The sequence below is a fragment of the Schistosoma mansoni genome (assembly GCF_000237925.1).
Source record: "Schistosoma mansoni, WGS project CABG00000000 data, chromosome 3 unplaced supercontig 0124, strain Puerto Rico, whole genome shotgun sequence".
Lineage (NCBI taxonomy): Eukaryota > Metazoa > Platyhelminthes > Trematoda > Strigeidida > Schistosomatidae > Schistosoma > Schistosoma mansoni.
In genome coordinates, this window is record NW_017386010.1 from 287,810 (window position 1) to 311,867 (window position 24,058).

Here is a 24,058-nt window from a genome sequence, read left to right on the forward strand (position 1 = left end):
ACGCAACCTTCAGATTCTGGATACAAACCACTCTGGTGTAGCATGCTAATCCAAACAATCAACACAGTACGTTCCTTCCGGTACCGTTCTACGTCAAAGACTTTTGGTGGCAACTCGAGGATCAACGATCACTTCCTGTTCTGCCAACGCCTTCGTCCTACAATTGCACGTTTCGCGATCAGTCCCACGAACGAAACCGCTACGTATCGAAAGTGTAAACCCTTTCTAGCGGGGGGCTCCTGTATTGACCGGCCAGTCTCGATAAGAACACGATTGGAACAACAGAAACAATCATTATTATTGTAACCGATTGTACCAGAGATTGTTTTACTGTATTTGTTTAACTGTATCAGTTTCACTTCTTGTTTCACTATCCGCCTTGTTTGGTTCGAACTTGCTCACGCACTGCCCATTTCGCCTGTACCCTTTGGCACGTCTGGGTATTATTTCGATACCATGAGATCGCCAATAAATATACTTGATCTGGATTAATAAAGCCTTCTGATTTACGAGTTATCAAAGGAACCAAGTCGTTTGTGGGTGCGTAATCGAATAGTAGTGATCATAGTCCGTCCTCGACTCGACATCCACTACAAGCTGCCAAAGGTTTTAGAACTTTATGGCCCATAAGTAGGGCTTTTAGTCTTTTCGACGCTAAAACGTATCTGACTTTGTATACAGTGTTCGTGCATCCTAAACCTGAGTACTGCATACAAGCAGCTAGCCCCTGCCTAAAAAGGACAGTGAACTCTTGGAAAGAGTTCAGAGAACAGTCACTAAGCTGATTCCCGAAATAGCGAAGCTTCCGTATGGTACTAGACTGACCAAGCTTAACCTATTCCCGCTGTCATATCGAAGAATCAGAGGCGACTTGATTACAGTTTTCAAATTGCTTAATGATAAATTTGCACCTGATATGCCCTCATTTTTATTGTCTTCCAAAACAGAAAATCTACGAGGATACTCCAAAAAAGTTCACAAGCCCAGAACGAATTACTTGTCAGCTGACTATCGACTTTCCCATCGAACCATCAAGGAGTGGAATTAATTATCTCAGCACGTGGTTGAGGCTTCATCCGTCGAATCTTTCAAAAGAAAGCTGGATCAGCTGAGAGACCGTCATTGCCAGGACTAACACAGGCCATCAAGCCTCCTGTCCTTTCCAAACTGAAACTGAACCTGGAACATGTAGTCCCTTCAAGTGACCCAGCCAAAAAATTAGTGAAACGTAATTTTATGGTATTTCTTGATTAAACATGCAAATGACTTTGCATTACGGCTAAATAAACTAAATATTCAAACGTCAAGTGTGTCAAATAATTAACACTTACATATGTTACCTTTTGGATATTGGACGTAGTTCTAAAAACTACTAGCTCCACTTGTCTAGGTTAGCACTATTTTGAAAATGTCTGTTGCTTCAGGTTGTCGTCTTAAGTGGTCTACTTCTGTGGGAGATATCGTCAAAAGGACATCAGCTCTTATAAATTATGCTCGTTCAGTCTATGACAAAGTGGGGTCATCTAAACCTACTTTTGAGTCAGTGGTTTTGGTAAATTACAATACTGATTGCATCGACATGTCTCTAGCCTATTTCTCTGTTCGAAGCTGAATATCAAACAGAAAGGAATGCCATCGATTTCCCTCAACACACTTTCCCTTGTAAAGCTATAAGAGATGCCAGTTGTGATGCCACTCGTAAACTTTCCGATGTTGAAGTAGAATTGGAGTAAGTTAACTTTGTCCCTACCTCCCGATTTCGGGGTTTTCCTAAAATTAATATGAAAATTGTGGTTTTCCCCAAGCTGTTGGGAAATATTGTGACGTCCTCAAAACTTCGCTCAAAAGAGGGAGATTGGGGTCATCATTATGTGAATAAGACTTGAGTAAATTTAGCTTGCATAGCCTGCTAATTGCAGCTGGTGAGAAATTATTATAAATGAGTATATCATAAAAACTAATGTAACGTCCTGTGAATTTTGTGTTATGCGCTTAAGAAGTCTGGGGTCAGTCAAGTCTATGGAATAAATATCAATCAGCAACATCTGTTTCGGTCTAACTGTATTGCTTCCTATTAGCTTGCATGGACATTAGGCATTCTATGCACATTGTTTACTACTTAATTTATTGAGATACTCACAGAATCCTAATCATTATCGTCCGAGGTCATGAAGATAAACGTATAGGTAAACGTAAACTTCTTGGTTGTAGGTTTTAGGAAAATTATAATCTACGACGAAAAACAAATGACTCATTCGTAACATATTGTGGTCGGAAAACTCATATCTCCTTTCCGCATGAATGTCCGTTCTATTATTTTCCCTTCATTTGATTTCCTCGTGATGTTCTAAATGTCTGATTATATACTCGTCATACTACTCGTCATGTTTTACTGTTATTTTCCTAAATTTTCATTGCTCAGAATGCGGAAGGACGTATTTGAAAAGTTTGTTTCTGTCCAAAAGAATATAGATTCATCATTCTCCGGTGAATATCGTCGTTATGTAGATAGAAAAGTTCAGCTCGGTCGGAGAAATGGTTTGTTGCTTGTTCCTGTATGATATTAATGAATACCTGTATTTGTAAACAATAGGTCTTCACCTGGATGACGATAAAAGAAAACTGATAGAAGCCTTGAATAAGGAAGAAAATCAACTATGTATTGATTTCCAACGTGCTCTAAACGAAGAGAACACATTGTTAAAGTTTACAGATGAGGAATTGAGTATGTTAACAATAACAATGATAAAGTTTTAGATTATCTGAATAAAATGTAGATAATATGTGATGAGTTATGGAGGTTCTATGCTTTGTGTGTTAATTGTTTGTAGTGTTTTAAGGCTAAAACGGTAGATGGTTGTATAAAAATGTCCAGTTACCATAATTGCAGGCTATTTGATGAGTTTGTCGTGTTTCTGATAGTTTTATTTCATTGGTTATGAATACTACGCATTGAAACTAAAGAGTTCTTTTTCTATTTAATGAGATAATCAAAAGTGATAGTTCTCTTGAGCAACTCATCTTGTGGCGATAAAACTGATTGTCGTATAACTTATGTCAATGCCACCTCCTAATATACTTTTAGTTTGGCCACAAATCCATCGTCGAGCATCAGTGTAGTAAACCGTCAAGTTGTTGCCTCACCAGTCACACAATTTTTAATTGATTTTTCTGTTTAATGGGTATTTGTTTGGAAATCAATAATACAATGTATTTGAGTTTTAATAGTTGTAGAAAGTATGACATTTTCTTGCGATAAACGGTTTTTAGAGTAGCTAGTAAAACGTTCTCAGTAAATTTATTCTCATGTATTGTTTTCCTTATGGAAATTGATATTGTGTTAATTTGTTTTTTTTTTGTAGCTGGATGTCCTGCTGATTTCATTGATGGTTTGAAAAAGGTGATTCAGTTTCTTTCGTGTTATGTTATTCTGTAGTTGTACATTCTTGACTTTTTCAGTGTAGCTATTGTCAGCATTCTCATCGATAACACAGTTGTTCGTTAGAGATAATGTATAATTTGTTTCAGCTTGATCATTACTCTGACATTATGCAACCCTCTCTAATTTGTTAGACGTAGTTGGAGTTAGTAAACGATAGAACACTTATTTATTGAGTTGCACTGGTAGTCTTAACTGACGGATAGTCACGTTGAAATAGTCAAATCTGATATCAGTGTGTATATGTTGATGTTTCACTACCTCAAAATGAAACAATAATACGAAGATCGCAAAGAAATTAAATGGTACGCTGTAGTGAGAGCTGACTGGTAGTTGAGATAAAATATAAGCAAAACTAGTTTTGAACCATATTGTCATTAATTTCGACAGGCATGTGGGCCTTGTCAGGGATATTCGTAATCTATTGCAGGACTCAAATTAACACAGGATTTAACTAGTAGTTAGGCATATACCATAGTGTTTTGCGTGACCCAGTTCCAACCAAATTCTTTAAATTCTTAAGTACCTGAGCAACGATTGTATCAAAATAAGGTGGATTAATTTAGTTTGCAGATTGCATGCAACCTAACCATGATAACACCAACACCAACCATATATGGCGTACATGATTTGTATTGTAATTTTAGATAAGTTCTCATCAGTGAATATTGATAAAAAGAGCAATAAGTATTGTGAAGTAAAAAATATTGTTCATATAATTTAATATTTAAGCGCTACATAATGGAGATATTTATTCGTTGAACTTTAGTACTTCTGTGCACTATGGCTATAAAGGAACTATAGCGAAAATCCTTTTCCATCATATCAGAAGATCGTTTTTCCGAAGATTTAGTTAACAGAGAATCAACCGTAGTTGAATATTGTTTACTCGTCATTTATTTACCCTCAAAAACTCATGATTAAGTATATGAATGTTGAAACGGAGGAAACGGGGCTTTCTTCTTTCAATAAAGGCTTCTCTTCTTAATACTTGACTTCAATAGTACTGAAGTATGTGGATAGATCGATTTGAGACCAAGCTGATTTCTCTATGTCCAACGCGTTTCTCAAATGCTTCTCACGTCTAATCTCATTACTAGTTTATATTGTTGAAAGTAATTGATTTCATAACATGGGCATGTACTTTCATTTTAATTGATAGATACATTGAGAGCGAGATTATTGTTCATTGATAGGTTGTGATATCTAGTTAGCTTTCTTGCAACCTAATGTTATCAGTGAAGATTGTTACGCCTCTATTGTTGCTGTGTCACTGAAAGTAAAAGTTAGTGGAATGTGTAATACAGATGGTCAACAACAAAGTGGCTCAGGTTAATTATTGAACGAAATTGATCATTAAACTATTTGAACGTGTCGACCACAAAATGAGAATCACATCTCAATGATTTCATAATGATAATGATACTAATTACGAATTTTCCTGTACAAATTAGTTGTATGCTGTCTAATATGTTGTGGCGTATTATTTCTTTTTTAATGCATCTATGAATTAAAAAATAGCTCCCTTCTGGCAAACGTGAAGTATCTCTCAAATATCCACACTACTTCCCGATCATGCAAAAAGCATCTAATCCAGAAACAAGGAGAACATTAGAAACAGCTTTTAATTCGAGGTAAATTGAACGTTTGGCTATTGGTTTTCTTAGAGGTTTATCAAAAGTACTGGTCATCATCATTGATAAATACAATGCAATGAGATTTGCATAGATGCGCTCCATCACCGTCTAGATTGTATTTGAAATAGGTGGTTTTTTGTTACATGTACTTACTTTCCAACCTCTAGGTTGGAGGTCAGAACCCAATTCTAACTAATTTGGTTTTCGCTACTTGGTAGTGTCACTAATCTTCATACAACAAACAATATGGCCCAAGTCAAATCAAGTAATTTGTTGATTTCAGACTGTCGGATGAAAATTCGAGAAAACGGTTGTTCTCGTTTACTTCATCATTAATGATACATAGTTGTAAATTCTTAAATATTGTATTTTAATGGTTGAAGTAGGACATACGTACATAAGTTATGATTGAATTAGTTAATGTTCTTTGTTGACAATGACGGACGTTTAAATCAGTTACAGTTTAAGTAAGTACAGAATATGCCATTACCCTTGAAGGATCATATAAGAACGAGTAATAGATATCACTCATAGGAGTGAATTACGGTGGTTACGGTGAAATCATGTGAATATAATGGAGAATTGTTGCGTTAGAGTAATTGTAACAACTTACAGTTACTTGCACACAGCAGTGACCAATGTCAGTCCCTTGAAGATTACAGGTGTATGCCTTACTGATGAGTCACAACTAGCACGAAATATAGGTCTAGAGTTTCCTGTCGACCACCTCTAATCAGCTAACAATAATAGTGATATTTTTAATTGGCAAGTCATATGGATTAAAAATATAAATGTGAAATTAAAAACATTCCATATGAAAGCGACAGGACAAGGGATGAGCATAAAGGCGATGTTGAGGTTTAGAGTTTATAGTATGAATATTAAGAATGTGGTCACTCATTTGTGAGCTTAGCTAAACAAAGTACCTGTATGTAACTTCTTTGAATTCATCAGTTCGGTTCCTGCTTTTGGAAAGAACGTAGTCTTGCCTCTTTCCAGTGAACTGCTTAAGACTTAACATAAAACCTTGAAGACTACTTCTATCTTAATACCGTGTTCATTATCTACCATGTGAGAAAGGATAGGGATATTTATATGTTCGATTATCCCTATTCCAGAAGTTATTGAGAATGTTTTTCTACTCCAATATTCTTTGCTTTTAAAGATTTGTGAACTCCCGAAGTCGATAAAAACAACTTCCATTAATCAGTAGATATTAGTTAGTTGAAGAATATTTTATAAGTGTCTAGTATTTAGGCTTTCAGTATGAACCTGAATAATAAATTAGTGTTAGGTATTTTCTTATAAATTCACTTGGGCTGTGAATTTATTTTTGACTTATAATTTATGTTTTTAGGTGTATTAAAGAAAATACACCCATACTGAAACGTCTAATGGAACTTCGGAGAGAAGTAAGTGATTCGTAATGACAATCGAATTTGTAACTAAAAACAGTTATTTGAACTAAAGTTTAACCATTTGTTATGTACATTTCAATAGTTTTAATCGTGAGTTGATCCAGCTCGATCAACATCGAAAAACTAGAGGTACTAGACTGCCGTTTCATCTTAGTATGAGAGTCCTCAGCAACACACATCCTCGACTCCCATGCGGATATCAAACACGGGACTTCCTCTCGTGCGCGAATGCTTAACATGCAGACCACGAGTTCCGTATGCTTATAATGGTCATTTAATGGAATTTTCATCATCTTCATGAAGGAGGTTAACAAACTCTCTCAAATAAATATTTTACACAGTAGCCCTAATAATGATGTTCTGCAATCGAATTCTATTCATCACAACTCAAGGGACGAACTCTCCCATTTGATATCTTCAGTGCATATTTGTCATTTCACCATTTCCTATAGAGTAAGGTATCTTGTGAGGGCTGGGACACCAGGGCAGTATCCCAGCCCTCACACAAATCAAATGGTATATGTGGCGCATATATATTTGATGCCTCCTTGTACCAATATCTATGTGTTCAAATAAATAAATTTACTTATTATTTATTTGAACACATAAATATTGGTACAAAGGGGCACCGAAAACATATACGCCCCATAGTAACAGTGAAAATGTGACGAGATAGAGAATGTAAGGTGCGTGTAAGAAAAACGGGAACAATAACGAACAGAAATTAATGTATTATAGTGAAATAATAATGATGGGAGAATCAGTTCAGTTAGAAAAAGTACAAACAGATAGAATTATTCCAGTTAAAGAAGTTACATCCATCTTTCATGAATAAAGTTACAGCAGGATCGCCACTGGCTTCTTTTGTGAGCCATATCTGATAACGTCTCCAGCCACTGTGTTGCACCATCTCTAGGACCCCAACCAGGGAGTCGTGAAGGACCAACAGAAGCCAGTCCTGTACAACTTTCTTTCATACCACGATACCATGTCATACACTGACCACCTCTCCTCTTTTTCCAACCAGTCCCAGCGTCGGCAAATAATGCACGATCAGAAGGGGGTTTCGTGGAGATTTTAGTAATCTTATATAGTTGAGATCATGAGTCAATTGAAGCTAGACCACCAAGCCGTCCAGTGCATCCAGGTTTTCCATGGTGGTATAGCTTCGATTGACTCATGATCTCAACTATATAAAATAATGCATGACGTGGAGTTCTCTGGGACGATATTCGTAGAACTCGTCCAAACCACCAAAGCCGGTGTTTCAAGATGGTGACACCAATAAAATTGTCTTCGCTGTGGCCAAACATACGTTACCCGACCTCTGCGTTAATAATATGGTGTTGCCAATGGATGTCATCAATTCGTCGGAGATAACGGTGATTAGACACATTGAACCACTTAACGTCCTCAACTCGGAGAAATCAGGCTTCACAAACATGGAGCAAAACTGCTCTCACTGACGCGTTGTAGATCCGACCTTTTATAACCGGACTAACATCACGAAGGCGCCAAAGGTGGTCCAGATTAGCATAAACCGCTCTGGCTTTCACCATACGTGAGTTTGCCTCATCACCTGCGCCACCACCAACACTTAGAAGGCGCAAAGAACATACCATGCCTACGAACACCAGTTGCCAACTGATTAAGTACACATTGCATAGCTTGAATATCATCGCATAGTAAGACAATATCATCCTCATACTGAAGGTCGAGAAGTCTTTCTCCTGGCAACAGATTCACACCGCCATTACTTACATCCATCAGAGCTTTTTCCAGAACGTCATCGATAGCAAAGTTGGAGAGGAATGGTGAGATTAAGCCACCCTGCCTAACTTCACTGCTTGAATGGAACAGTGGAGAGAGATGATTTTATGCCCTCACTCTGCCTGATGTGTTTGTATACAGGGCCTTTAAGATGTTAATAAACTTCTCAGCACACCCTTCTTCAATAGACAATCACAAAGAAAAGTCCTGTCCAACGAATCGAAGACAGCCCTGATATCAAGAAACACTACGATTGTTGGCCTGTGATAAATTTGACGGTGTTCTAACATTAGGTGGAGGGTGAAGATAAGATCAATATATCCTCGACCAGATCGAAAAACAGCCTGCTCTTTGCGAGTCAATCTCTCAGGTTTCGATCAACCTACGAAGTATGACGAAAGCCAATAGTTTGGACTCAATCAGAAGTATACTTATCCCCCAACGGTTGTTACAGAAACGACGTGAACCTTTTCTAAAGATAGGGATAACTATCGACTCATTCCATGATGTTGGAACACTAACTGCCAGACAGTTTCTTAACCAGAAGATCGCCACCGTCTTTAAAAAGGGATGAAGGTAAATCATCTGGTCTCGGTGATTTGTAGCGCTTTAAGAGTTGAAGTTCCTTGCGGACTTCCGCCTCATTTAGTGGAGCAGTCGTCACAGGCCATGGAGGGCAGGACAGTTGAACTGCCCTTTAAAGAATTCTGCCCATCGTCCAAGACGTCGATGGATGTTAGTGATTGGCATCCCGTCATCCTCACAGATTGTTTCACTCACACCAGACTTCTTGATGCCAGTGGCTCGGATGAGTTGAAAGAGCTTGCAGCAGTTACCAGATGCAGCTGCTGCTTTCAACTCATTGGCGCACTCCGACCACCAGGCTTCTCTGTCCTTACGCAGCATTTACGCAATCTCATTGCGTAGCAATCTTTGTTTATCTTCAAACTCGCGGTTGGCTGGAGTAGACTGGCGTTCGTTGTCGAGTTGTAAAAAGCCTAAAGAAACTTAGCGCTTATAAGCGGGACGTCTCGCGAAGCAGCAAGCGACTTTACTCATCATTTTCATGGCGTCATGCCATTGCAGCCAATGCTTATCGACACTTTTCGGTGGGCTGTTAGCTAGTCTTAAACCTAGCTCGGTTTGACATCTAGTAGCATTAAAAGCTAAAACCAATTTGCTAACATCGATCCGTTTAGGACGAGGAATTTGTTGACCCCTGAAACGTAAGATAAGGTTGGTGTAAACAGGGGCATGCATCAAAGTCCAGATAGGTACTCCAAAAGGAGCGGCAGTCTAGTACATAACTACGCCAATGGTAGCTGACCGCGATGTGATCAATCTGAGTCCAGGCTTGAGATGCAGAGGTAGGGCGCCAGGTGGCACATCGGCGATGACTGTGTCGGTAGTTAGTGCTAGCCAGGAACAGGTTGTAGTCCTTACAAAGTTGCAATAAACAGTCACCGTTTTCTGACCTGCGACCAACAAGTCCTCATCGGCCACCTAAACTACTCTCTTCTGTGCCTAGACGCCCGACCTGTGCATTCAAGTCTCCGGCTAGTACTACAATATCTGCCGAACGCGCTTTCTGGAGAAGAACAGTTAACTGATGGTAAAACTCATCCTTGATTGCATCCGGGCTGCAATCTGTCGGGGCATAGGCGGAGATGACGAAAAGACACCGTTTCTCACGCCGATTTCTTCTCACTTTGATGGAACTTTCTAATCTAACAGCACATAACCGACTGTTAATGGGGATCCAATCGATTAGTGCTGCCTCAGCTCTAGCGCTTAGTGCGACATCAACGCCAGCAAGATCAGACGAAGATGCCACAAGGTCCCCGGATAAGCGCACGTGAAACAAGCTTTTCGAGGCGACAGATGGAGAGCGGATTTGTAGTACTTCACTAGAGTCTTGAATACGGGTCTCGGATAGACAACAAACGTCAACATTAAGACCTTCCAAAGACATAGCCAGCCCTATCTGTTGTCTGATCTGCATTAGTGTGCGAACGTTGAAGGAAGCCAGTTTGAATGGTGTACTTGGTTTCAGAATGCCTGGTTCGGTATTCGTATTCAGTGAGAGCATTCTCTTTTGTTTTTTCGTTTGTCTATTGATTGCCCACCTAATATCCAAAAGGAATCTTAGGTTTTTTATTATTGTGGTTTTAAGACTTTAATTCGAAGGATCTCACTAAATTGTCGTCACGATCCAATTAAGCTGGCTAACCCAGAAGTTATACACTAGTCAACCCTACATCAATTAGTAAGTAAATTGGTCAATATTAATGTACGATTTGAATTATAGTACTCACTCATCGCAAACTGATCTTAGTTCGGCAACCATTGAGAATAGGAAGACAATATACAGCTGTTTCGTACTGGTATGGGACATTTCAGCAGCAGTTCACATCTACTACCCCACCTGAGATTAAAGCCAGAACCTTCAGATTTAACTATAAGTGGTTGGCTTTAAACAACTGAGTTGACGTTCAGAAGTTAACACTTATAATTTCAATCGATTCGGATTTCATTCACTTAGGAGAGAATGGGGAAACAATGTGACATTGACCATCATTAATCTGTTTCATTTCTGTTGTGGTTGTCTGAGCCTTATAAATGTCAACTCCTTATTGATGAAAAACAGTCTTGTTGCACTCATTTTTGTATTCTTTGTTGAATCTTTCCATTGATGTCTAGGACTGCAATTGATCAGTCTCTTATTGGCATATGTGCATCCTGTGCGGATTGTCTCGATATCGCCTTCAGTCACAAACTTTATAAGCTGCTAACCACCATCCAGTCTTGTTGCACTGACATTCTATGCTCTTTTTGTAGCATCGAATTGTTTGAACAAATTATTTCTCCATCTACCGTCTCTGTATTACATCAACCTGTGATTATTTCTCAGTTTTAGGCACCTAATAATCACCTACCCCGATAAGTAGTGTTAACTAATGTAGGAATAATTTGGAAGGAACCAAAATGTGAGATCAGTCCATGAAATTATTGACTTTTGGTCTGAGTCAATACCGCTTGGTTAAGGTCTACACGATAACCACAATTAGCAGTCGTAGATTTTGGGTGATATGACTCAGAATCTGTTACAGTGGCGCTGATCTATTCACCATTTATCTTACCCTAGATTTTAAGTCTCAATACTTCATCACATAAACCTTTTCATTCTGTGTTTTTGTACGATATCCTCAATGATGAATACTCCTCATTATCATTGCGATTACATCACTTCGCACATTGGTACCAGGCTGTACACCGATTGTGACTGACAGACTGATTTCCACTTTTGTTAAGTACATTTGAAATATATATAGCTTATCACTCCATATATATCTTAAGATCTTTGTTTGCACATTGTAAGTGGTTGTGACTTTCATTCTCTTCTATTACGTATTCTTATGTATAAATTTATTTCTAGCGTGCATCAATCCTTGGTTTTCCTACACATGCTGATTTTATGCTTGATTTACGTATGGCTAAAACTGCTGCCAATGTTGATAAATTTTTAAATAACGTTGGGACTAAATTAAAGGAAGCTGAAGTAAAAGAGACTGCACGTTTATTGGAATTGAAAAAAGAAGAGGTAAGATTCTGATAAGCGAATGGATGTTTTGTCTTCTTCATATTGGTCTGTTGCTTTTTGTAACTATAGTTGCTAAAAGTTGTTTTACACGTGATATAGTTGTGAAGTCACTTTTGAGCAGGATGCACTCAGTTTCAGCATGTTTAGACTGGAATGAATAAACAGGCTGTTAAGCGAAGAAATTTTTCTTTCCGTCGATTTCATTTACTCAAGCTGTGCAATCGTATTTATATTTGTAATAGTGGATAATTAATAGATATAAAAAGTAATGGAAAAGGACTAGAAAAAACAAAAATGATAAATTATGGGAGCCAGAAAAGAAATTGAGACTTTGGTAGAATGAGGAGTCAAACATATTGTTTTCGTACGCAAAGGTTAGGTTTAAATTAGTGAATGGCTAAAACCTCTGCTGTATGCGAGTTTTTCATTTATATTCCTCTTGAGCAGGTTCTACTGATTATAAAGATGATTTCGAGGGACGATTCCAGTTAAGCAAAGTGATCAGGATCAATTAGATGATTAAACTTTTGATTGACTTTTGCAGTTCTTTAGAAAGCCAGCCAGAGCAGCGTTCGGATATGCTTTCCGAAATAGCTCGTTTTATGCGGCCACTGTAATCTGCTCCACGTGAACAAGTAAACTGATAGATGCACAGAACTTTTTTAAAATATCTGATTTTCTCTAACTATTCACGACATAATACCTCTTAAGGCTTTCAATTATTCATTTTACCATAAACTACTGTTTTTAGCAGATAAATTAAATATACAGCTCAAGTAAACATATCCATCGAAAAAATTTCTCCGCGGATTTGCCATTGTCTTTATTCATTGATACACTGAGTCTCTTTCGTTATTTTAAAACTTGGAAATATTAAACCAGTGTTCTGGAAAATAAAATTATCTTTTAGAATTAAATAACCCTACAACATAATTGGTTTAGTAGGTATTCGCACTAAGAATACCAGTGTCGTTAGTTGTACCTGACTTAGGTACTCAGTGAATATATTTAGTTACGCGTGTACACTTTCTTGTGAGTGGAAGGCAGTATCGTCAAGTCAACTGTGCTTGCACAACACAACACCAAATCACCCATTAGTATCACCATAAACTCATCCGACTGAGTAATTGAAGTAGTCCTACAGCAATGGGCGAACAAAACCTGATAACATTTCACATTCTCGAGATGGTTTCAAGACATTAAATCGAGGTATAGCACTTTCGACAAGGAACTCCTAACTGTGTATTATTCTGTACGACGCTTTGAACACTACATGAAAGGACAAGTATTCCTTTTATTCACCGACCATAAACCCTTACCCTTTTCCCTTAACTTGTATTCAGACAAAAAATCTTTACAGGTTTACGATCAATGAAGAAGATTAATTCTTGACCTTCCACATAGTTTTGAATGTACCGCATAGCACAATACATTATTATTATTATTGGTGGCTTTATTTAATATTATGTGAATACTTTGATCGTCAATAGTATGCTCGAGAAGATCTAGGGAGTCGGTTCCATTCCGACATTTCTGAATGTTTATAGTAGTGCCATGTCTTTGGAGTCGTCTGTAAAAGAGTTCTAGATGCTGGAGATGCGATTCTCTGACCAGATATTGGATCAAGCAGTCATCAACATACCATAACGAAAATCATCTTCAGTTGTATTCTTGTTTCCAACTTTCATTTAATGTACTTACTAAGTTTATTTCCCTCTTCCAGTGTGATCGTTTAGGATACACGTTTAATAATTGCTTAAATCCATGGGATACACGATATTATATGAATATGGTTAAAGAACGAGATTATTCCGTCGACGAAGTGGCTTTGAAGAAATATTTTCCATTGGCTACTGTAAAATCGGGTATATTGCGATTGTATCAACAATTACTTGGTTTAAAATTTGAGCGTGTTTCGAATGCAGAAGTTTGGCACGAAGAGGTAGAAATGGTTAGTTCATAAATTTGATATCTTTATTCTTCAGTTTGGTCAAGATTGTGTTTATTGTTTCCAGGACTAGCGGTATAGTGCTCGACTACCCAAACTAAAGTAGGTGAGTGTGGGGTTGAAACCTATTACGTTGTGATTAGGTGTGACATTGTGATGACACAGTGGAGCTATGTTAGCTGGAAAAATAATCCATTTAGGTCCCACCAAACCCGGAAGGTCGCTTGGAGAATATAGTATAGATAACAGCAAGAACCTAATGTCCAAGTGCGATATCGTTGTACTAAGTGTACTGAAATGTGACGGCAGTAAGTTGGTGATTCTTTCAGACAACTGGCGTTTGCAGCGATGTTGCCTTCTCATAACGGACTAAATGGATTAGAAAGTGTGGGCTCTGAAAATAATACACCTCAGCTTGTCCTACGGATTCCTGTCATCAGTGGCAAATTCTGAATGGAGCTAACATATTAAGAACTGCCCTCAAATAGGCCTTGTGTGATCGGCCTGAAACACTTGTCATTTGGGTACTTGGTTTGTGCTCCCAGGTCGTCAAAATTAGTTTCAGCAACCGGAAAGTGAAATCCATTCTGGGTACATAGAACAGCACTCAACTGATCACCTCATTTCTACACACACTTGTTCAAGGTAACACTTACATTATTATTACGGATATCCTGTAGATTGTGTAGACGGAGCAGTGACTCTCGTTTCAGGTGCTGGACGTTTAGTCATTAAGTCACACGTTTGAACTCCACCATGAATACTTCGGTTTTGTTAACCAGGGAGCATCAATAGCCGTCATTTGAAGTGTGTTTGGAAGCCAAGCAGATAAATCTGTACCCGGTTAATGATAATATTCCTTCTGCTATATGGATATATTTGTTGAGTAGTGAATGTCAAAAACTCGATTATATACTTTTGTAGTCGTCGATGTATACGCACATATTGGATTATGTAAGGTTTATGCCTTAGTCATCAGTCAACTCATTAATGTTACCTTCATTTATGAATTTAATGCACTTTGAGTGTTTCCCTGTTGAATATTAACCATTTATATTACCAAGCATTATTTACATCGATTTTGTTGCATGAGGGCTAAATAAATTTTTTAAAGCATATGTCAAACTACTGGCTATTCAAGTGCAATTCAATTGATTCGTAGTGTTAAAAGTTCTCATAAACAGCATGAGTATGCAATATTTATGTTATAGGTTAAGAATTCGTTTATCTTGGAAAGAAAGAAAACTCAATCTATGTGAAATACTATATATACTGTGCCTTAATTTTCCATAATCATGTACAAGTGATATCTGTCCAGGAGAGCTAACTTCTTCCATTCATTCATCTGAATCATGTGATCATTTGAGAGTTAATTCCCTTAGTTCTAATGATGAGCCGTGACCAGTGGAGTCTAATGGTGTCAGGAGTGAGGCAGTTGCCCACCACTGATAATGGTTGCTCAATATAACAGATTAGTTGGAGTTAGAAATGTAAACTGTTAAATGCGAACTCAGTGGTCTAAATGTTAATTGCCCACCACTAGACCTGGAAATCCTAGGTTCAATCTCCAATGGTGTCGTAGATGCATACTATTGACGATTCCCTTACCGGGATGAAATAGCTATTTAGTGTTTTTAAGTCTTCGACAGTTGTTTAATTAAAGTCAGTCCTTGATGTAAACTATTTTCAAATTTTATTTAAAACTTAAACATCATTCAATCCTATCATTGAGTGTGAATCTTTTTCTCTCTTTATCTGTATAATTTTTCATTGTAGTATTCAGTGAGTGATTCTGAATCCAATAGTTTGTTAGGTTATTTCTATCTTGACCTGCATCCACGTGAAGGTAAATATGGACATGCAGCTGTATTCGGTTTACAACCAGGATGCCGTGGATCAATGGACTCCAATAATACTACGGTGAATGAACGTGATCATTCCTCATCATCATTAGCCTCTGAACGTCAATTGGCTATAGCAGCAATGGTTGCTAATTTTACTGCACCAGATAAAGAAACTGGTCAAGGTTTTCTATTACATAGTGAAGTTGAGACATTTTTCCATGAGTTTGGTCATTTGATGCATCAGATTTGCTCACATACTGAAACAGCTTTCTTTAGGTGAGTAAATAATTTCAGTGATTGAAGTAGATAGTAATGCATTACTTAGTTATTTACGCCTAATGCCCCTCGTGGGGCATAGATTGCTGAATAGATTCCAGTCAACTCTGTCTTGGGCTTTGCTCAGTTGTTGCCAAGTATTATTCATTCTTACATGAAATTCAGTTATTCCTTACCATTTGTTTTTGTTATAAACACTTTCATCGGGTGAAAAATCCTATTATACAATGTTTTGTGGTTAGAGGTAGTCATCAGGAAGCTCTGATTAACACTGTTTTCGTGAATATCAATAATATTATGAACGCCTATTCCTTAATAGTAGTTAAAGTATGAGTATCCTGGGGCAGTCCGGCTTGGTTACATGTTGCTACCAATCCAGACAAGTGATTGCTATCCTAAAAATATCAGAAATGCAGCCGTGGGTATAATATTATGATTAAATGATGAATAAAGATTTGAGTTATCCCATTGTTGATATTGTTGACTGAATTTTGATCAGTCGTTGTTAACATATGTATATCGTGTGCAGATTATCCCGATATAACTACTTTGTCATAAGTCTTATGGACTAGATACGTTGTTGTTAACAGTAGTGAATATCAACAACGGGATAATTCTAAACCTTTACCATTGATGGTTATGCAAACTCACTAGCCCATTAAATAACAATTTTGGCGTTTTGAGCAGAACATACTGGGGTGTGTGTCCCAACGTGATCATCAATACACTGTCATGAATGTAGATTGAGTTTTGACAAGTTTTGAATAGGAGGATGAAACTGGCATCCAAGATTTCACTACTTTTCGCTATCCATCTATTATATTGATAACATTTGTTCCTATTTACTTGTGTTTTTCTCTGAAGTGGTACAGCTGTAGAAACAGATTTTGTCGAGTGTCCATCACAAATGCTAGAAAATTGGGTATGGAATGTTGATGGACTGAAGGCGCTACTTGATACAAATGATGATCCGATTCCAAAAGATTTGTTAGCTAATCTAATTAATTCACGTATAGCAAATGCTGGTCTATTTTATTCTCGACAAATACTTTTAGCCTCATTCGATCAAGCCATTCATACAACGAACTGGGAAGTGAGTTTGATGTTTTTTGGTAAAGATAATAATAGGTCCTTAATGTTTGTTATTTTGTCGCTTTTTCGGATTCCCCTTGCGCATGCTAATTAGTTTGAGTTATTAGTCAATCAGTTTCACCGTCTGCAATTTTCTTATGGATTTCTAGAGAATTCTATCCGTCTTTAGTGTGTGATCATTTGATGCGACGTTAATTCTACGTTGTGTTGACTTTAAAATAGATTTGGTTATTGGATGCTGGCAAGGGACAATCTATAAAATGATCAGAATTTAGTTTTTGTACTTTCTGGTATGAAATAAATGCTTTCAAATGATCACACACGAAATCGTCAGACGTTTCTATTTGGTCAGATATATACAACTGATTGTTCTCTGGATAAGTGAACAATGTCATTTTCCACTTAGTATTGTTTGTTTGGATCTTCCCATTGATGTTTTTAAGACTGCATCTGGTCAGTCTCTAATTGGCATATGTGCATACTGTGCGTATTGCCTCGATATAGGGATCTTTTATTCATTTAAATGATTATGATAGATGGATAGTGGCTAGCAGTGGAATCTAGTTTGACGCGCGTTTCGTCCTATTTCGGACTCGTCAGCTGGATGTACGTGCATCTCAGAGTTGATTTTCACTCTAATCTCCATAGTACCGATCAAGTTACAGCAACGTACCTATTATTCCAATCAACTAGATATCGTGTGCATTAAACACTTCACTTGATAACATGAAAAACATAGTGCACGCGATATGCAGTCATTCAGGCTGGAGGTGACTTGATCGACAGATTCCGATTAGCATCACTATCGGAACTAGACAGACATGAAATTGGTTACTAACCAGTGACCAATCAATGTATCTTTCTCAGTCCCATAGGAGATCAGTCACCAGTTTAGTGTATTCAGTAGTAACGTCTCAGATTTTAAAAGCACTGGACATCAATTCCATCAACATTACAGATGCATCTTGATGATAAGTACCAACTAGCTTGAAGTTGAATACCTTCAACCAATTAATATCAAGTATTAGCTGATCAGTGACATAATCTTCAACTTTTTACTTTAAAGAATGTTACCCGACTCGTAGAAATCATCACTCTACACTTGATGTCAGTATTTATTTTGAAAATAGCCTTAGAATGGTACATGCATAGAAATAATATCATTAATAGTATTAAAACGCCTAAATTTAAGTTGAACATAAGATAAATTAGTGAGAACGGGTGATGAAAATATTAGAATGACATTGTCTCCAAGACATTGTAAGAGAGTGAGTAGGCATAATGGTACATAACACAAACGTAACACTATTAGATTCTGGTTCCTATCATTCAACGACAATTCAACCACGGATTATGGTTATTTGTAGGACTTTAACCTACTTGAGCACATGTACCTAGATATAACCCCGATCAGATGTTAGTGAGTTCATGCTCATCTGCATTGAAACAACTAAGTCTAACACAATAATCATCACCGAAATGGTTCGGAGACATTTCGATGAAATAAATCAAAACCGATATTGTTAGTACAGTTGTATTCATTTTCTATCTTATAATAAATATTGATGGCGCCAGTAACTCAATGGTTTAGGCTCTCGACTTTCAACCACAAAACTTTCATTGTTTATCTGGTCAATACAATGTTGGTCTTTGGATGATGGAAAAAAGTCTACATATCGCTTCTCAAGTAACCAAACTATATTTTCCACGTGAAATATACAACTTTTTCTCTCTTAATAAATATTGGTCGTTTATAAAAAAAATTTCATTGTTGTTATTATTATGATAGGTTGATTAAAGAGGCAGTTGAATTTTATAGTTTTTACCATAAACTGACCTTCGCTGGACAACCATTGAATACCTAGTAAACATTGGCCAGTCGTTTCGTCCTAGTAAATATCGAATGCTTAGTCACTTGTTGTGTAGCCAGCTGAGTTCTGTCTTGGGCGGGGTGGTAGACGTGCACTGCAGTTAGTGTAAACCATATCATAATTATTATTAACATGTTTGTATAACTTTGTTTATAATTACATTTTGTGTTGTGCTTCATTTTTCTGACACAGGATGATCCACAAGTCACGTTTACAAATTTAAGCAAAAAATGGATTGGTATTGAACCGACACCAGGTACTTTTATGCCTGCATCATTTGGACATTTAGCCGGTGGATATGACGCACGTTATTATAGCTATTTAGTAAGTTTATGACTCTGATTGATTATTATTCTCACTATCATCACCATTGTTGTTCAGTATTCTGTCGTACAATTTATATATGCCAATTACAAGTTTGCGTGTACGTGTAAACTCTGCGTTTAGCAGATAATTTAATGCTATTCTTCTGATATCTAAATTAGAATTGGTTGTGAGTAGAGTGAATTTCGAGTCTCTTCAATTCAAAAGGGCTATTCAATCACCTAATCTCTACTACCGAATGAAACTGAACTAATCAACATTGAGTTGTTAATCTGTAAGTTCGAAATGCGATTTATGCTCAATTAGAAAAGTATTTAGGCTGCTGAAACAGCTAGTATTAGTAGTAGACGTCATACACAGTGTGGATCATGTATACTACTTCTTAGTTATGCTTAACTATTGAGTGACATGAAATGATTAAAATTCTCTTTCTGAGCGTCACCTACCTACTGCCCAACATCCAAACACACAACGCTTTCGAGTCATTTAAACCGGCCGCCGACAAAACTCGATTAACACTTATGAAAAAGTAAACATGATACTGGCTACACTACTTACTCATCAATCACTGTCTTTTCATTTGTTTTAAGTAAAAAACACATTCTATGGTTTGTTGCTGTCGACTTGAATAATAATTTTTTAGATACCAGTTAGTCATACACAGTGCAGAACCTGTTTGCTTCGGGGGTTCAAGTGTTCACACCACAGTAGCACAACAGGACAAAATTATCAAGACAAATCGCAGGGTAGTAAAAGTAATAGTAACATCATTAGTAGTAAAAAAGATTAGGTATTGGAAAGAGGAAGAAACATATAAGGAGAGTTCAGAACTCAGCATATAGGGAAAGATAAACGTGAATGTACCTGTGCCATTGAAAACAATATTGGGCCATATCACTTAAAGTCTCTAAATATTGGTTAAGACTTTCTCGAGGACCCTAACTAGATAGTTTCCACTTATCTGCATGACTTAATTCGTTTGCTAATGACTTCATGGACCGATTCCATAAGTTTGTTTGGCTACTTCTAGCCTACTCTTACACCAGAATAAATAATGTTGGGAATTTAATCCAACAGATTATATTTCAAGAAGTTGAGGGAGATGTTTTCGCTGCTAGATGTGAGAATTCTAGACTCACTAAACTTTTAGGTCGTCGTCACCAGCTTAACTTTTCACATGCTTAATGCTCCCTAATTTTCCTGGGAGTGGGATTCTTTAACTGATATCATTTTGTAAAGAATACTACATTCAATGCACAAAACATTGATAAGTAGTAGAGGTTGCTAAGCAATAATTTTTAAGATTTACCTATAAACCAATTTCAGAATTTCGAGTCCTGTTTCATTTGCTCCGTTTTAAGCGACCAGCTAATTTATCTCCCTTTTACACAAAAATCCAATCTCACATTCCATTATATAAACTTATTATTGTTAATTACTTCAAATTTAAGCGATCAAACTGCGATTTTTTGATCTTTATTGTCAAATTTTTCAGTTATATTATTGATCCCTTATGCCCCAGTATATAATACTGTGATCAGTTATTTAATCAATTAAACTTGAAAAGTCGAATTTAATATTGGCTTAATACTAAATTTTACCCACTAATTAGTATCATAATGTACGTGCAAATAACTTACAGAATAATATATGTGGACTGGGATACTACTCGGATGCCAGGAGCGAAACAAGTTGTTTTCTTATGAGGTCTAGTCCAAAAAGCAGTAGAGCAACGTTTGGAGATGCAGTCCCATGGTAACTTGTGATCAACAATAGGTTCATACGTCATTTGTTCTCTCAGGATTTCGGAGACCATGTGCTCCATTGCTTTGGAGCCAGGTTTTTTCGACACCCTTATTTGAGTCCTCTGTCCTCATCAACTCGGTTAACGTTACGAACATTCGCTTTTCGTCCTCTCAATTTCAATAAACACCCCCACTGCGAGAAGGCAGTGACGGTAGCTGTATATGTATGGCCATATGGGAGCATTTTGAGGAGAGCGGACTCTCCTTACCCTCATCGTTGGGGTGTCATTTGTTGAAATACTAGTAAGGAATAAATTAGCGCTCAATCGTTAATTCCCTCATATCACGTTTATGAACTGTAAAACGGCATGAACAAAAAATGGATAAAATAGATTTCGTGAACTTTACAGTGTTTCATTATCGAGTTGCTTACAAAAGTCTCCTAAATTCTTATTAGCTGTTTATTCCAGACAGTTGATCGGTGTCAAAAATGTTTTTCTGAATTAGTGGTTCTCACTTCAATTGTTTGGGTTTAAAACATTTAATTGTAAATGATTGCTTAGTTTTGACTCCTTATCTGATGTACTCTTTACCTTTGTTATTTATTATTACCTATAGTGGAGTGAAGTGTTCAGTGCTGATATGTTTGAATCACGTTTTCAATGTGCTATGGATGGTGGTTGCCTTAGTAAATCAGTTGGAAGAGATTATCGTGAAAAAATTCTTCGTCCTGGTGGTTCTAAAGATGCTACAGATATGTTGAAAGATTTTCTTGGACGTGAACCAAATGATCATGCTTTCTTCAAATTATTAAAAGTTAATTCGTCATAATTGAAGTAATTTGTCTTTCAACTTTTATTTTGTTAGGAGAAAAATAAAATTCGATTGTCTTTTGTTGGAGTTTTTTAAATATAACCTTTTCTGGACTTTTTAATAGTGTTGCTTTAATGTTTTGTTTTTTTACGAGATGCTCTTGAGGGATTATCTTGTAAGTCATGTAATTGCTTTTCGCAGATATTTCGAAATGACTGTTTCCGATTATATTGCTATCGCATTCTTCTTAGTTGATTTTTCCGCATTATTTTCTGTGTTCAATAAATTTGTTGAATCGCGCACATTCGACTGTGTTATAACGATTGCTTGAGTGCGTGTCCTGTTTAATATATGAACGTGCTGATTCCCGCCAATGAGAGAAGAGCGAATTATCGATTGGGACAGTGCCACACGAAAACCATACGAGCAGTCTAGACTGCGTATCGGTCCTGCTATCTGCCTAGCTCAGCCAGTTAAGTCCAGAACACCAATAACAGCCTCTGCAATGTGAATCATTATTCACAAACATACTGGGTTTATATACCAACCAAACAGACCACAACGTACCATAAAATAGAAAATAACATTTGTACAATAATTGGCCAAATGTGGCTGTGAATAGGGGGAAAGTAATCAATAGACTGTTAATAACTCAAGAATCGTATAATAATAGTCTATAGGTCAAAATAAAGCTAATGATAAGAGGAACACAAATACGATTTGGTCAGTTATTTAACAACTATACAATGGGAAATATACATATCTCATGGTCCATAAATAGTCCTAAAAGTTACCATTCATAATTCAGCAGGGGATATAACAGACTGTTTTCCTGACAATTTAATGGATAAGTATTGCATTTTACAGTGAAGTTTTCAATTCAATCTCCTAAAAATATCCGTAATTGTTTGATATGAACACGTCTAGTATATTACAGTTTAATAATTTGGAGGGAAAACACAGATTTCATGAAAGCTAGGGTTCGGAACACAATGTTTAATGTAGTTGATACTATGATACAACATTCATTCACTAAATGAATGAAAACATTGCCGAAAGTGCTGCGTACGATATATTTTTTGAACGTTGAAAGTGTTGCTTTGGTATTTTATTTCAAAGAGAATGATTAGATTAGCCGATGGCTATTTGGGTCATAGATTAAAGGGATTATTGAACAATTTACATATGCAATAGCATACAAGATTTTCACCTCTGAACTGTTTCCTTCTCATCAAAATAAATATTTCTGTTATAACGAGTCAGAACACTAATCGTCCAAAATAGGTCACGTGAACACAGTTGTCCGCTGAGTGATATTAGAAACAGTTCTGAAGATGTAAGAAATAATTAAAAAGTGAAGTACTTTTTCAAATGTAAAGTTAATGACGTAAAAATAAGATTGATAATACGTGTAGGCTGCTATTAAGACAAAGATTAGTCAAACTTCTCTTTTGCACGAACTTTAGAGTTGAACGTGAGAAGATTTTGGTAGATTTGGACGAATTCTATAAACAACTTTACAAATAACTCGCAAGTTAGCTGAATGATGACTAACAATCAATTAAACGTTGGAGGATACAACCCCTACTCGATTTTCTTACACTTGTACAATCCCTATGACACAAGCTAGACGGTATTTGGATAATATTTTGGGTAACAAATTAAGTGTTTAAAGCTAATGGTATCGCGTACACGTCATGATGCGAATGTCAGTACTGATGCAGTTAACTCCAACTTTGTAGTTCCATGTAGGATGGAACGCGCGTTATGGACTTCAATGTTTATCATCATAAAAATATACTCAAACATTGTTTTGATTGTTTAAGCCTTAATAAGGTGTTTGTAATAGATGATAAATGGTTTTAACCTTAAATATCAATTTACCTCATATTTGACCGAATATTCCGAGTTTTTGTTTCCAGTCGTTTATGTACGCTTCTGGGAAGTTTCATACTAGGACGAAACGGTCTTTCTGTGCTTCTAGATTTTAAATAGTCACATTGCAAAGATCGGTTCATGATTATTTCCTGTCTTTAGATGGTGGTTGATTTGTGACATTAAGAGTAGGTTCTGGACAGAGTTGGAAGCTTTTAATTGCTTAGTTATATCTAATAGTATCCCAAAAATATAAAAGTTTTTCCCTTTAATACACTTAAATACTTCAATAGGAAGACCAAGATTATCAGAGTTACGTCGAACCTACTATACTTTTGGCATCAAAAAGCATGTCTACATCACTATACCATTTAGAGGTTAGTCAAACAGCCGTGTGTTGAAACG

At 36.8% G+C, this 24,058-nt stretch overlaps 1 protein-coding gene across 1 annotated transcript; it reads left to right on the forward strand.

The window, feature by feature from the left end:
* The first annotated feature begins 1,399 nt into the window (after window positions 1–1,399).
* Smp_029500 (thimet oligopeptidase (M03 family)) lies at window positions 1,400–22,079 on the forward strand. The gene is made up of 13 exons (XM_018791257.1): window positions 1,400–1,552; window positions 1,590–1,729; window positions 2,423–2,538; window positions 2,594–2,725; window positions 3,363–3,400; window positions 4,961–5,073; window positions 6,434–6,488; window positions 11,701–11,865; window positions 13,589–13,816; window positions 15,590–15,933; window positions 16,798–17,026; window positions 19,089–19,220; window positions 21,584–22,079. Exons 1-13 carry the CDS (start codon window positions 1,409–1,411, stop codon window positions 21,794–21,796), a joined length of 2,049 nt encoding a protein of 682 aa, XP_018645537.1. The 5' UTR covers window positions 1,400–1,408; the 3' UTR covers window positions 21,797–22,079.
* The last annotated feature ends 1,979 nt before the right edge of the window (window positions 22,080–24,058 follow it).

Coding starts and splice junctions, on each gene's coding strand:
- Smp_029500 (XM_018791257.1), top strand. CDS start 1,409: ATGTCTGTTGCTTCAGGTTGTCGTCTTAAGTGGTCTACTTCTGTGGGA. Junction 6,489..11,700: donor TAATGGAACTTCGGAGAGAA/GTAAGTGATTCG, acceptor ATTTATTTCTAG/CGTGCATCAATCCTTGGTTT. Junction 11,866..13,588: donor TGGAATTGAAAAAAGAAGAG/GTAAGATTCTGA, acceptor TCCCTCTTCCAG/TGTGATCGTTTAGGATACAC.